Source organism: Loxodonta africana, chromosome 18 (genome assembly GCF_030014295.1).
Source record: "Loxodonta africana isolate mLoxAfr1 chromosome 18, mLoxAfr1.hap2, whole genome shotgun sequence".
Taxonomy (NCBI): domain Eukaryota; kingdom Metazoa; phylum Chordata; class Mammalia; order Proboscidea; family Elephantidae; genus Loxodonta; species Loxodonta africana.
Window position 1 is genome coordinate 57,912,789 of NC_087359.1, and position 15,337 is coordinate 57,928,125.

Consider the following 15,337-nt stretch of genomic DNA (forward strand, 5'->3'; position numbering starts at 1 on the left):
TCATGTCCCAAGAACCGGAGTTCAGAGCATGATGAGTCATATGCAGGATTAGAGAGGGCAGGTTTTGCCAGAACATCCACATGTGTTCCATGCAGGCCACTCCCCCAAGAAAACTTTCAACTGATTGGCTTCTCACATCGGGTCACAAAATGGAGGGCGATTATATAATACCTGCCAAACCACTGAGAATCATGGAGTAGCCAAGATGACATATAATCTTAACCATCACAGATGGGGAGCCCAGGAGCACGAGTAGAGGAGGGGTGGTCCCATGGCACAGAGGGCTTGGGAAGTGGCACTGCCAGAGATGGCTGGGAGGGCAAAGGTCATGGTCATCATTGTCCTTTGGGGGCAATGGGAGTGTCTTCCTGGAATTCTCAGGTGAGCAGAAGGGTTAAACTCTAGAATAGTTTGGTGGGTCCCTTTGATCTTTGGACTCTTGAGTTCCTGGGCAGGGCCCTGGGGCCTTTGCTGGGAGCTTGATCTGGGGTGCTACAGCCCCCATCAGTACCCCAGCTCCTTCCCATCTCAGTCAGGGCCCATATACATGCCTTCAAGGCCCTCCTCCTGGTGAGCTCTACATGGGCTCAGCTTCCTGGAACTTCCTCTCAGACCTTCAAGAGAAGTCACCCCGTCCCTTCTTTTCAGAGAACACAGCCTCCTTATCACAACCGCAGAATGTTGCATTATTAGCTTGACTGGTGTTCACATCCTAACACAATCAGAAGATCTGTGAGGCTGAAAGACTGATCTGTCTAGTTCACAGCCACACCCTCTGCCCCCAGCATGGTGCCCAACACACACAGGCAGCCGTTAGCAAGTGCTGACAGAGAGCCAATAGAGGAGCAGACACACTGACTGGTCTCCACCATTTCCTCCCTGCAGAGCACCCCTTTCCAGGGGACAATCCTAGGGGGCCTCCAGGATGGACTTCAGATCATCATCAAGGGGACCGTTCTTTCCTCCGGTGGATCCAGGTATCTGGTACAGGTGTTTCTCTTCAGCCTGTCCCTTAGCAAACCATAGAGCCTGTCAGCTCTGATCCATTCAACCAACAACCTCCCTGCTGAGCCCACACTTGTCTCCTGGGATGCAGGTGTGTAGGGTGAGCTCTACCAACACCTAGTGACCTGCTCCACTGTGCCTACCACCCGAGGGCACTATTACCATAGACTCCAGGGTTAATGGGTCCCTGGGACCCCCAGCTCACAAGGAACTCCAAATCTAAGGAAGGAAGTAGGCCCCCTACAGGAGCAGGTAATTATGTTACACGTTTGAAATTTGCACACTGTGACCCAGAGTTGCCAATATTTAACTTCCTTCGTTGCCCATAACTGTTCTCCTCTACTTTGGAGCCCTCATTCTGCTGATGTGAAAACATTTAAAGTTTCTACCAAAAGTAGTTTGGTCTATTTTAGTTTCAAAGTCATTTTAGGAGAAAATTGAGCCAATACAAAATACAGGTGTGTGTCGCAGTGGAGTTGATTTCAACTCATGGCAACTCGGTTTGTGTCAGAGTAGAACTATGTCCCATAGAGTTTTCAGTAGCTGATTTTTCAGGAGTAGATCATGAGGGCTTTCTTCCAAGGAGCTTCTGGGTGGACTTGAACCTTCAACCTTTTGAGTAGCAGAGACCACATTAGCCCAAAAAACCACTAAACCACTGCCATTGAGTCGATTCTGACTCCTAGCGACCCTATAGGACAGAGTAGAATGGGCCTCCCAATTCAAAATACAGACATCTCACCAGGCCTTTGTGGCGTCCAAGCTAACTGAAGATGAGGTTCCCCATCTGAATGATAGGCTGGTGGCTGCCCACAAAAGCCTCTCTGGACACATGGCTCCCGGCTCCCTTTCAGAAGCTCCTCTGTCTCAACCCCACACATCTTCTGCCCCAGTGGCTCTCTTGTCCATGGCACATTCTGGATCCCCTTCACACCACTCTGATTAGTGTCTCACAGCCTCCATAAAAAAATACCGCAAACTGGGTGGCTTGTGAGAGCAGAAATTTATTGCCTCACACTTCTGGAGGCCGGAAGTTGGGATCCAGGGTTCCGGCAGGGCCATGCTGTCTCCGAAGGCTCTAGGGGAAGACCTTCCTTGTCTGTCCTGGCTTCTGGGGGCCCCAGGTGTTCCTTGACTTGCACGTGCATCTTCACAGGGCTGTCTTTGCCCTGCCTGTCTCTCTGTGTCTCTCTTCTCTTACACAAGGACACCACTCAGGTTGGATTAGGACCCACCCTTACTTCAGGAGGACCTCATGTTTACTGATAACATTTTCAAAGACCCTATTTCCGAAGAAGGTCACATTCACAGGTACAAGTGTTAGGGGGACACAATTCAACCTGTAGTTGTGTTGGGGGCTTCCTGAACACTCCTCACACACCTTGTGTGTCTTTAATCACTCTGCAGGAAGAGAGATACCAGTTGTTGTCAAGTCAGCCCCTACTCATGTTGACCCCATGTGTGTCAGAGTAGAACTGTGCTCCACAGGGTTCTCAATGGCTGATCTTTTGGAAGTAGATGGCCAGGCCTTTCTTCCAAGGTCCCTCTGGGTGGACTTGAACCTCCCATTGTTCAGTAGCAGCCTAGTGTGTTAACTGTTTGCTCTACCATGGGACTGTAGGAAGAGAGTCACTCCCTCTCCTGCATGCAGTAACTTGGGGGCAGTGTGGTTCGGTGATCATCCCAAATGACCAAGAGTGCAGAACTGGGTCCTGAGCCTAGGCCTAGCTGGCTTTAGGAGTTCTATTTCCACACCTCACATGTTCCTGACAGAAACCCCAACATACAGTATGGGACAGGTGCTCATGTTATAAGTTGTCATGCCCAGAGAGCTAATATTTATTCTATGCCTCCCCTTTTAGACATGATCTTTGTAGGTATATCCCCGTCTATTTTACATGTTCTTCAATTTTATTCTTTTCTTTCCTAATTGAACATGTTTAACAAATTCCATCATTCACACAAATTTGTACTTAGTTTCTAAGGCCTATGTTTCTGGTTTCTAGTGTCTACACTTTACCCATTTTCTATTTATTTCTAGAAGACAATGCTGTGAGGTGAAATGCAATAATTGCACAAAGACACACCAAGTCCAAATTTGGTGAACAGAAACAATGCCAACAAATGAGTCTCTGCCACACAGTTGATATGCTAGTTCCCAGACAAACGTAGCTCTAAGGCATTGAGGATCTCCTCTTCCCACCACTGGCAATAAACGGTGCTACAGGAGACTATTTGATTTCCTTTGGCCCAGGTTTGCTGTGAACTTTCAGACCCGTGACAGTGAAAATGACATTGCCTTCCAGTTCAACCCTCGGTTTGAAAAGGGCGGGTATGTGGTCTGCAATACAAAACAGAATGGATCCTGGGGGTCTGAGTTGAAGAGGATAAAAATGCCTTTCCGGAAGGGGAAGCCCTTTGAGATCTGTGTCCTGGTGCAGATCCTGCATTTCAAGGTGAGCAGGAACCCTCCTATTTCTCCTGGGCCCCATCCCCAGGCTCCCAGCCCCTCCAGCCCCATCACACTGAGGGCGCGGCCTTTAACTAATCACATCCATTGAGATCAGGTGGTAGCAAAACCCTTCTCTAAAAACAGGACCATTGTCTTGTACAGTCTTTACCAATGGCTGCAGTCTCTTCACACACCTTCACCTGCATCAACAAGAGCACTTGTTGCTTGTTTTATTCAGAAAATCAGAACTAGATACGTCATATGCTGCTTTTTGACCTTGTGTGTCTTTTAAAGAAAAAAAAACAAAAAACCAGTTGCCGTTGTGTGGATTCTGACTCACGAAAACCTCACACGTGTCAGAGTAGACCTATGCTCCATAGCACAGTTGGCTGATTTTTCAGGAGATCACCCGGCCTTTCTTCTGAGGCACCTGTGGGTGGATTCGAAGCCCCAACATTTTAGGTAGCAGCCGAGTACATTTATTAACTGTTCATACCACCCAGGCAAGTGTCGTGAAAGTCCAAGTTAATTCCAGTCCTCTGCTGTAGCCCTTCCTCCAATCAGGTCCGTGATAACACCCAGTTTTCTGTCCTATCGTACCAGTCTTTAGCTAGGTTCTATTAATTGCTTAGTTTCATAAGCTATTGCCAATTACTTTTGCTAGCAGTGTCTCTCAACTTGGAGCCGTAGTTGGGAGAGAATACGTCTATGTCTATGCTTATCTGTGTGAACATGGACACGCCCACTCACTCAATGTAAAACCTTCAGTTGCCTCTCCCCTGCTCCCCAGTGAACATTCCTGCTGGTGGTGCACAGGTAAATAACACCCCCAGGTGAGCTCTGATTCAGAAGACAAACCTACTGCAATAAGTCAACAAACACACCGTAAGAACTAAGTTAAAGCCAAGTAGAGACTGGGTTTGGATGCACTTTGGATCCCATGCACACTCCTGTAACTGGCACAGAATGGATGTGAAAAGCATATCTGGGGCTTAATTTCAAGAAACAGGGGCCAAGAGGCTCAGGTGTGCTCTTCCACCTGGCCTGGGATTCTTCTCCAGGAATATGTACTCCCTTGGCAGGTGATGGTGAACAGGAGCCATTTTTTGCAGTACTCACACCGCGTGCCCTTTCACTGCGTGGACACCATTTCCATCGAAGGTCCTCTGCAGCTAGACTCCATCGAGTTCCAGGTCAGACTATCCCCCCAGCATGTGTCTCAAGGGCTGGGATGCAGCGCCCAGACTATCTGTGCCTAGCTAGGCCCTGTTGGGTGGGCCTAAAGGTAGCAGCCAGGTGACTTTGGGGACACACCTCTGGCTCCCCATCCTGGCCTCTGACCTCCTCCTTCCCCGCAGTCATCATGACCTTCCTGTGCCACCATCTCTGTCTGGAGCACCTGCCTTAGTCTCACAGACTCCTCAGCTGCTTGGATCTCTGTTTGTCTCCATTTCCACCCTGGTTAGGAGGCAGTGTGAGTCCAGAAGAGCCTAGGCTGGGGAATCAGATGGAATCCAGGTCAAATTCCCAGCTCGGTCATTCTCATTGTGTGTGGGAGCTTAGATGAGGGACTTAGCCTCTCCCAGCCTCAGTTTCCTCATCTGTAGAATGAGCATAAGCATTGCCATCCCATGGGGTTTTGTGTGGCTTCAATGAGACAATATATGTCAGAGGTCTCAAGAGGCCCCCAGAGGCCTCACAATGGACAATTCGACTTTCTCTTGTATCAAGCATTTTGAATGTGTTGCCCACATCTAAAAGGTCAGGGAGATACCACAGGAAAATCTGGATCTCTGGCCTTTTCCTGAAAAATGGGAAGGTTGGGTTATGTGGGGCTCACATTATCACAGCTGGATTAGAACTGCTGATGTCACTATTGGCATTCAGGTGGGCTAGCCTGGGATGAGTGATGCACACAGTTGGTCTGCAACACATGCGGGTTCCCCTCCCTTTGGTCTTCATTTCTCCTATTCCCTCTCTACGCACTCTCTCCCCTGTGGAGTGGGAGAGAGAGAGAGATTGATACCCCTCCGTACTCACTGGAGCCTAATCCTTTGTCTCTCTCCCTCTCCACCAGCTTCTTCATTCCCCTGCCTGCCTGCCTTGCTCCCTTTTGCCTCTGTCCCTGCCTTTCTACTCTGTCTTGGCTCCATTAAATGCTTGTCTTCCCCTGTGGGGCTTTTTGTTTTAGTAGAACAGCCGTGCTGGCCCTGTCCAGCCCAACTTCTTCATGTGATGTCACTGTGATCACAGGCTTAACCTCTTCTTAGTTTCTTCTTGTCTGTGCAAATCCGTGGGGAGATAGTGGGGCTACCTGGGAGGGGTTGAGGGGCAGGTGACCTTGATGGGTTCCAGGAACATAACTGGAAGTTTCATGAAGGCCAATGTGAGAAGGCAGGTAATGGCAGAACCCAAGGGTGTAGAAGCATCCTGACCTCAGCCTCACGTCAGAGCGTGCCCGTTAGAGTGTGTGGGTACCTGTGTGTGCACACAACCTCATTGAATTTCCTTAATTTCTCTTTTCAGCAGAATGCCACGATGCCACCTATGGTGCATCCCAACCTGACCTATGTAAGTGGTTTCTTGGGGTGGGATGGAGGCTTTGCCTGTGTCGGGCAGAGTGGGATATGAGGAGCAAGACGAGGATAAACCTAGGCCTCGCCAAATTCAAAGCTGAAGTTCTAAAAACAGCCAAGTGCATTTGATGACCGCTGAGAGGAGCTTTCGACTTTAAAGCGGTCTCTTCAACATGATCAAATCATAAAAAAAATCATATGGCCTCCAAAAAAAAAAAGACCAGACTTATCTGAAACAGACCGGAGAGACCCTGAGTGTATGCCCCTTTGGGCTCCCTTTTAGCTGAAGTGACTCCTGAGATTCACCCTTCAGCCAAAGATAGGACAGGCCCATAAAACAAAATGAGACTAAACGGCACTTCAGCCCAGAGGCAAGGACGGACAAGAAGGCAGGAGGGGATAGAAAAGCTGGTGTCGGGAACCCAAGGTCAAGAAGGGGAGAGTGTTGACATGTTGGGGGATTAGCAACCAATGTCAAGAAACAATATGTGTATTAATTGTTAATGAGAAACTAATTTGCCCTGTAAACCTTCATCTAAAATACTTATATATATATGTATATATATTATATAACCAGACACCCAGGTGGTCAGCAGAAAAAAAAAAAAAATGGCCTCCCCTTTACAGCTCGAGTGTCTTTTTGTGTCCAACCAAAGTTCCTTTCCTGATGGCTTAAGTGTATTAATTTGAAGAATGGTGGAAAGTTTCCTTTTGATGTTTGCTAGACCAAATAATGATATCATGTTGTGCTTTCTCTCAACTATATTGCTCACAGGCACTGCTGCCAAGCTCAGTGGATAGCCCAGCTTCATGGAAATCTGTACAAAATTCCCCTCCTGCAGTGCCCGACGTTGGCTCTGACTGCTGCGGGCTGACCTGTCCCCTCCTCCCACAACCGCTGTCTTACTTTAGTACTGCCATCCCTGGGGGGCTTTGCCCATCCAAGTCTGTCATCGTGTCAGGCACTGTCCTGCCCTATGCGGAGAGGTAAGCCGAGGCCCCAGAGGTCTTGGGAATGAAAGAGAACCCCAAGACCATTTGGGCTACTCTTGCCCCAGGGTGGGATGAGGAGGAAGTGAGGGACTGGTTCCCAGGGCTCAGTAGGTGAAGGTGTTCAATGTGAGCTATTCATCCACAGTTTTCACATCAACTTGAGCTCTGGGAGAGACATCACCTTCCAACTGAAACCCCGCTTCAATGAGAATGCCATGGTCTCCAAAATCAAGATCAACAAATCGTGGAGGTCTAAGAAGCACAGGTTGCCCTTTGAACGCGGCCAGAACTTCTTGGTAAGGGGCAAAAGCCTGGAGCTCAGAGGCTCTTGTTGGGGGTGAAGGGAGGAGTGAGTTAGGGGGCCTGGGGACACTTCGAATGGGGTGAAGGCTGAAGCTTCTGAGGTAAGGGTGGGCCTGGAAGAAGGCAAAGTATCCAAAAAATTATTGTTCTAGTGTTACTGATATTATTATTACTGTCCCACAAGAGGTAGGTGTTGCCGTCTGATTTTTACAGATGAAGAAACAAACTCACAAGTGGAGGTTACTTGCCTGAAGTCACACACCAATAAGTGTCAAATCGAACCTGAAAATGAAGTGTCATTCATTCACTCACTCGTTCATTTATTCATTCAACAAATGCATTTATTGACTATTTTATAGAGGGCTGCTCCTTGTAGGAAGCACTCTAGGTGCTGAGTACACAGCTAGCAAAAAGACAGACAAGGTCCTCTTCCTAAAGTCTTGGTGGGGGAGGAATGAGATAACTGCAGATAAGACAGGTGTTATGCAGAAAGCAAAAGGACAATGGGATGCAGTGAGCCCCAGGGCAGGGCCACCCTGCCTGAGGGAAGAAGCCAGCCAAGCAAGGAAATGTGAAGGAGCATTCCAGTGGACCTGGAGAACAGCTAGTGCAAATGTTGGGAACCACGGGTGTGGCCTGCTAAAAAACAGTAAGTCCAAGGGCTTCATGTTAGAGTGAGGGCAGAGAGGTATGAGGTGTGCAGGCTAGAGGCTCAGGTTGCAAAGAGTAGGAATTCCCAACCCTGAGGACACATTTGGATCGCCAACGGGGCTTTAAAAAAACATGACAGGGTGAGCTTAGACATTTGTATTTGTAAAATATGCCCCAGTACTCTGCCACCAGATTTGGAAATGACTGCTGTAGGGCCTTGAGGGCATAGGAAAGAGTTTGAATTTTAATACGGTAGGAAGTTCCCATTGGGAGGTTGCAGATGGGGGACAATATATTCTGATTTATACATAGCTGTGTGTTGTGTGACCTTGGTCAAGTGGCTTAACTCTACTGTGCCTCAATTTCCTCATCTGCAAAACAGGGCCAATAATAATATTGATCACACGGATTTGTAAGAATTAAGTAATATTTGTAACATCCTGAGGACACGTAATGTGTGGGATATAAGCTATTGTGGAGGGGATGATGAGGTTTTAACAGACTCGCTCTGCCTGCCTCATGGAGAATGTATTGGGGTAGAAAAGACAAGTTAGGAGTCCAAGCGCAGAGCATTGCTATGTGCTGGGTACTAGGGATACGAGTCAGAGTTTCTGTCTCTGGTGGCTCAGGGTCCGGTTAGGGAGAGAAAAACAACCATGAACCACGCAGAGTGACGGTATAGGGGAAGTCTGTGGAGGCCCCTGATTCGGACTAGGAGGGGGTCAGGAGGTGGAGAAAGGTGGGGAAGGGTTGCCCATGGGGATTGACTCCTGAAGGGTGATTCGCAGTTATTCATGTGGGGAAGGTGGCTGGGGTGGGAAGCAGAGTGGTAAGGGCATTCTAAGCAGAAGGAAGAGCATATAGGAAAGAATGGAAGAAGGAGAGCACAAAAATGACACGATATGATTAGAAAAGAGAATTATTCTATATGGCTAGAATGCTGGGTGTGGGGTTAACAACGTTTGAGGAAGAAGGGATTAAGGGAGGTGGGGAGGAAAGGAAGGAGGCAGGCAGGAAGGGAGACAGGAGCCTGCATTTTGCTGGAGGACTTTCCAAGTGTAATGCAAATACTGTGGCCTCTCTGCCCAGGTGCGGATAGTGTGTGAAAGCGACTGCTTCAAGATGGCAGTGAATGGCCAGCGCGTGGGTAGATATGACCACTCCCTGAAAAACCTGTCAGCCATCAACAAACTGGAAGTGGCAGGCGACATCCAGTTGACCATCATGCAGGCATAGGAAGACCCTGGGCCCTTGGCTAGTGGGCTGGGGCGCATTCCTGTGTAGATTTCCTCGTTGCTCAACTCCACCACCCCAGCCCCAGCCCCAGGTCAGCTCCTTCCATCCAGCCTATGACCTGGGGCCTTTTCGGGGAGACCATGCCTTGTCTGGCCCTGCTTCAGGCAGCAGCCAGCCTGGAGGAGGAACCCAGCTTCCTCAGTCTGCAGTGCCTGTGGCTCCAGCTGCCAAATCCTACCATCCAATGAGAGGGGCGCAGCTGGGGGCCCTCTGTGCAAGCTGAGGCCCCGTGGTCTGTCCGTCAGCAGGGAGGGAGAGTCCTGAGCCTTCCCAAGCTCCCCACTCCACACAGGCCTGAGCCTCCTCCTCTTGTTCTCAACCACATCCAGCCCCCCATTCCACTCCTTCCCAACCCCCAAGCCATCAGCTGTGCACTCCAGGTGGAAGGTGATTTCAGCTCCTCCCTCTCTCTGACCTTTCGCCTATACCCTCACCCTGCATCAATACTACACCCCCTCCAGGAAACCTACCCTGGTGACACCCCACTAACCTCCCCGCAACTGACCTGACCTTTCCCAGTGTCACTGAAATAAATAAAAAGGCATTCTAGAAGGCATGAAATTCTGTAAGGGAATTAAAGAAGAAGAAGAAAAAAAAAAGTTGAGGCACCTGATAAGATCTGAAATTGCCATTTTAAGGACTGAGTGTGATTTCTTGTTTGCTGGTTCTGTTTTCACCCTGGCAGCAGCCATCTTCCGTACTGTTTCTAAGACAAATGTCCAGTATGATGATGCACCTACACATCGTCCCCTCCCTGTCATATACCCATGTAATCGCCACATTGAAACCAATCTAAGAGAGAGACATATAATACCCTTTTCAGGCAATCGACTTACAGAGCTTGCCAGTGGATCCCCGAGGTGGGGGGCAGCTTTGGCCTTGAGCCCTGAGAATTCCAACCCAAAAGGCCATCACTCCATTGATGGTGAGGGATTCAGGAAGTACCGTCCCTCACCACTGACAGTTCTGAATCATAATAGCATGTGAGAATCTTTGCCCTAAATAACCCTTTCTGGCAGTTCCTCTATTTTCAATCTTCAAATCGGTCCTCCAGGCCTAACCTAGGAGATGAGGTGGGAAGGGAATAAACACTTATGGAAGACGGAAACTCCTACTATTTACCAGGTTGGCACTGTGATTGAGGCTTATATTCCTTTTCAAACACCCGTTATTATCCCCATTGTACAGGCTAAGAGAGGTTAAGTAACTTGGTAGATGCTGGATTCTCACCCAGGTCTTTTGAGATGAACGAGCAGCATAGTTCAATAGCTGAGCAAGGGGCTTCAGGCCCTGCACTACATGGGTTTGAATCTCAGCTCGATTCCATACTGTGTGCTGGGCCTTCTTTAAAACAGTGCAGGGCTCAGGGCCACCCAAAGACTATGGGGCCATCTAAGACAACTGCCCAGTGTCAGCATTTTTCATGGGCCCCATGAGAGAGCAGTGAAGATAAATTTCTAAACTGAAATTTATTGATGCTCAGAAAAGAGAAGTAAGTTACAGCCCTCCCTGGTCCCCTGGCCCCAGCCATAGGGCTCAGGAGGTGTGACCTCAGGCAAGTTCCAAAAACTCTCTGAACTTCAGTTACTCAGCAGCATTGTTGTTAGGTGTTGTTGAATCAGTTCTGACCGTATGTAGGACAGAATGAAACACTGCCCAGTCCTGTGCCACCCTCACAATCCTTGCTATATTTGAGTCCATTGTTGCAGCCAGTGTGTCAATCCATCTCTTTGAGGGTCTTCCTCTTTTTAGATGACTCTCTACTTTATCAAGCATGATGTCTTTCTCCAGGGACTGAAAGCTCCTGATAACATGTCCAAAGTATGTGAGACATAGTCTCGCTGACCTTGTTTCCCAGGAGCACTCTGGCTGTACTTCTTCCAAGACAGGCTTGTTTCTTTTTTGGCAGTTCATGGTATATTCGGTATTCTTCACCAACACAATAATTCAAAGGTATCAATTCTTCAGTCTTCCTTATTTATTGTCCAGCTTCGAATGCATATGAGGTGATTGATAATATCATGGCTTGGGTCAGGTGCTCCTTAGTACTCAAAGTGACATCTTTGCTTTTTAACGCTTTAAAGAGGTCTTTTGCAGAGATTTGCCCAATACAATGCATCGTTTGATTTCCTGATTGCTGTTTCCATGAGCGTTGATTGTGGATCCAAGCAAAATGAAATCCCTGACAATTTCAATCCTTTCTCTGTTTACCATGATGTTGCTCATCGGTCCAGTTGTGAGAATTTTTGTTTTCTTTATGTTGAGTTGTAATCCATACTGAAGGCTGTAGTCTTTGATCTCCATCGGAAAATGCTTCAAGTTCTTTTCACTTTCAGCAAGCAAGGTTGTGTCATCCGCGTATCACAGATTGTTAATGCATCTTCCTGCAATCCTGATGCCCTGTTCTTCTTCATACAGTCCAGTTTCTCAGATTATTTGCTCAGCATACAGATTGAATAAGTATGGTGAAAGGATACAACCTTGACACACACTTTTTCTGATTTTAAACCATGCAGTATCCTTTGTTCTGTTCAAACAGTTGCCTCTTGGTCTATGTACAGGCTTCACACAAGCACAATGAAGTGTTCTGGATCTCCCTTTCTTCCCAATGTTATCCAAAATTTGTTAAGATCCACACAGTCAGATGCTTTGCATAGTCAATAAAACACAAGTAAACATCTTTCTGGTATTCTCTGCTTTCAGCCAAGATACATCTGACATCAGCAATGATAGCCCTTGTTTCATGTCCTCTTCTGAATCCAGCTTGAATTTCTGGTCACTGGACTGCTGCAATCATTTTTTTAGATTATCTTCAGCAAAAATTTTACTTGCATGTGATATTAATGATATTGTTTGATAATTTCTGGATTCTGTTGGATCATCTTTCTTTGGAATGGGCACAAATATTGGCCAGGTAACTGTCTTCCAAATTTCTTGGCATAGCGAGCACCCCCAGTGCTGTACTGAAATATTTCAATTGATATTCTGTCAATTCCTGGAGACTTCCTGTTTTTTGCCCATGCCTTCAGGGCAGGTTGGACTTCTTCCTTCAGTACCACTGGTTCTTGATCATGTGCTTCCTCCTGAAATGGTTGAATGTCAACCAATTATTTTTGGTACAGCGACTCTTTATATTACTTCCATCTTCTTTTGATGCATCGTTCAATATTTTGCCCATAGAATCCTTCAAAATTGCAACTCGAGGATTGAATTTTTACTTCGGTTCTTTCAGCTTGAGAAACGCCCAGAGTGTCTTCCCTTTTGTTTTTCTAACTCCAGGTCTTTGCACATGTCATAACACTTTCTTCTTGAGTGACCTTCGAAATCTTCTCTTCAGCTTTTCCATCGTCATTTCTTCCATTCACTTTATCTACTCTGTTTTCAAGAGCAAGTTTCAGAATCTCTTCTGGCATCCGTTTTGGTCTTTTCTATCTTTGTTGTCTTCTTAATGACCTTTTGCTTTATTTATGCATGATGTTCTTGATGTCATTCCACAACTCGTCTGATCTTCAGTTATTAGTGTTCGTCAAATCTATCCTTGAGATGGTCTCCAAATTCAGGTAGGATATACTCAAGATCATATTTTGGTTCTCTTGGACTTGCTCCAATTTTCTTCAGCTTCATCTTGGACTTCCATATGAGCAATTGATGGTCTGTTCCACAGTTGGCCCCTGGTTTTGTTCTGACTGATGATATTGAGCTTTTCCATCGTCTCTTTCCAATGCACCTGTCAGTTTGTCATAGTGTGGTGGCTTGCGTGTTGCTGTGATGCTGGGAGCTATGCCACCAGTATTTCAAATACCAGCAGGGTTGTCCATGGTAGACAAGTTTCAGTGGAGCTTCCAGACTGAGATAGCCTAGGAAGAAGGATCAGGTGGTCTATTTCTGAAAAACTTGACCAGTGAAAACCTTATGAATAGCATAGGAACATTGTCTGATATAGCACTGGAAGATGAGCCCCTCAGGTTGGAAGGCCCTCAAAATGTGACAGGGGAAGAGCTGCCTCTTCAAAGTAGAGTCCACCTTAACGATGAGGATGGAGAAAGCTTTCAGGGCCTTCATTTGCTGATGTGGCATGATTCAAAATGAGAAGAAACAGCTGCAAACATCCATTAATAATCAGAACATGGAATGTATGAAGTATGAATCTAGGAAAATTGGAGGTTGTCAAAAATTAAATGGAATGCATAAAGTCCTAGGCATTAGTGAGCTGAAATGGACTGGTACTGGACATTTTGAATCAGACAATCATGTGGTCTATTATGCTAGGAAGGACAAATTGAAGAGGAATAAGATGGCATTCATTGTCGAAAAGAACATTTCAAGATCTGTCCTGAAGTACAACGCTGTCAGTGATAGGATAATATCCATACACCTACAAGGAAGACCAGTTAATGCAACTACTATTTAAATTTATGCACCAACCACTACCGCCAAAGATGAGGAAATTGATGGCTTTTAGCAGCTTCTGCAGTCTGAAATTGATCAAACATGCAATCAAGATGCATTGATAACTGCTAGTGATTGGAATGCGCAAGTTGGAAACAAAGAAGGATTGGTTGTTAGAAAATATGGCCTTGGTGATAGAAACGACACCGGAGATCACATAATAGAATTTTGCAAGGCCAACGACTTCTGCATTGCAAAATACCTTTTCAACAATATAAATGGTGCCTATACACGTCATTGTCTTTTTCCACAGATGTAGTCAATTCCTGAGTTTTCTATCCGGTGAGGTCCACGTGTATAACATTTTTTTTTTTTTTTTTTTATACACATGGACCTCACCGGATAGAAAACTCAGGAATTGACTACATCTGTGGAAAGAGACAATGAAAATTTCAGTAGTGTAAGTCTTATGTATACATATTATTTCATTTAATGGATGGTATAATTACTATCATGAGGAGGCCCACAGTTTTGTTTTGTGTTTTTTTTAACACTAGAAAGGGATTCTTAGCTGAGTTTGTGCTCCAGAAGAAGGGTAAATCAAGAAAGAAGAAAAGGCAGGCAGGAAATGAAGGTCCCAACCCAGGGAACAGTGAGAGGAAGTTGGGGGTGACAGCTGTGTGACAGGTCTAGGCAGGAACTAGAGCACACTGGGGGGTAGATCTCCAGGAGAGAGAGCCCTGGGGAAAATGCAGACTAACTGCTATGGCAGAGCATTCCCCGGGGAACTGAGGATATGATAATGTGAAGCCATAATATCTACTAATTTATTTTGTTTTAGGCAAATTGCAGAGTAATCTGGTTACGACTGCACGAATGCAGTAATGCTACATGGTGACTCCTAACTCCGTTTGTTTATTGAAACGTATTTTAAATGCATAGTATGAACACATGGTATCAAATTCCAAAGGTACAAAAGGGTACATGGTGCTGCAGTCTCCCAGTTTCCCTCCCTGAAGGCAACCACTATTACCAGTTCCCTGTGTGTCCTTCCAGAGTTATTCTACACCAGTGTTTTCCGACAGGACTTTCTGTAAAGATGGAAAGAGTTTATATGTGCATTGTCCCATTTGGTAGCCGTTACTAGAAATAGCTAGTGAGCACTTGAAATGTGACTAGTGTGACTTAGGAGCCGCTGTTTAATTTTATTTGTATTAATTTAAATTTAAATAGCCAAAGTTTTATCCATATACCACGCAACACATAGTAGCATACTGCCAAAATGGCGTGGTGGCATTAGACCTAGTCTAACTTTGTGGGGGAAGAGAACCACCATCAGCATCAGCCCAAGGCTGATTCCTATGAGGCAGAGGTCAAACATACCTCCATCCTTCAAACTTTTTACCAATTCTGACACCAGCCGTCCCTCCCACAGCATTCTCTGCTCTGCTGGGTTCCATAATTCATTGCAATGGCCACACGGAACTCACAGACTATGCTTATAGTTTGGGGATTTATTAGGGAAGTAACAGGTTACAATTCAGGATCAGGAACAACTCAAGATACAGTTCTTTGGTCAGGACAGCTTCTCAGCCGTGCCTGCAGGCAGGCTTCTCTCTCCTCTCTCAGCTCCTTGGCCCCTCAGTCGGCCCTCTGCCCTGCTTGGGCAAGC

The 15,337-nt window shown here is 46.5% G+C and overlaps 1 protein-coding gene across 4 annotated transcripts in view; it reads left to right on the forward strand.

Moving 5' to 3' along the window:
• Positions 1-14,001, forward strand: part of LOC100671195 (galectin-9B-like) — a 29,494-nt gene extending 15,493 nt beyond the window's left edge. For 3 of the 4 annotated variants that reach the window (XM_064271451.1, XM_023553440.2, XM_064271450.1), the window contains 7 exons: positions 886-977; positions 3,260-3,461; positions 4,540-4,650; positions 5,984-6,028; positions 6,809-7,020; positions 7,172-7,322; positions 9,070-14,001. In XM_064271451.1, coding sequence (XP_064127521.1) covers positions 886-977; positions 3,260-3,461; positions 4,540-4,650; positions 5,984-6,028; positions 6,809-7,020; positions 7,172-7,322; positions 9,070-9,216 — 960 coding nt within the window. In that variant the 3' untranslated portion in view covers positions 9,217-14,001. The remainder of the gene's footprint in view (positions 1-885; positions 978-3,259; positions 3,462-4,539; positions 4,651-5,983; positions 6,029-6,808; positions 7,021-7,171; positions 7,323-9,069) is intronic. The other variant, XM_023553442.2, reaches the window with a different exon arrangement.
• The last annotated feature ends 1,336 nt before the right edge of the window (positions 14,002-15,337 follow it).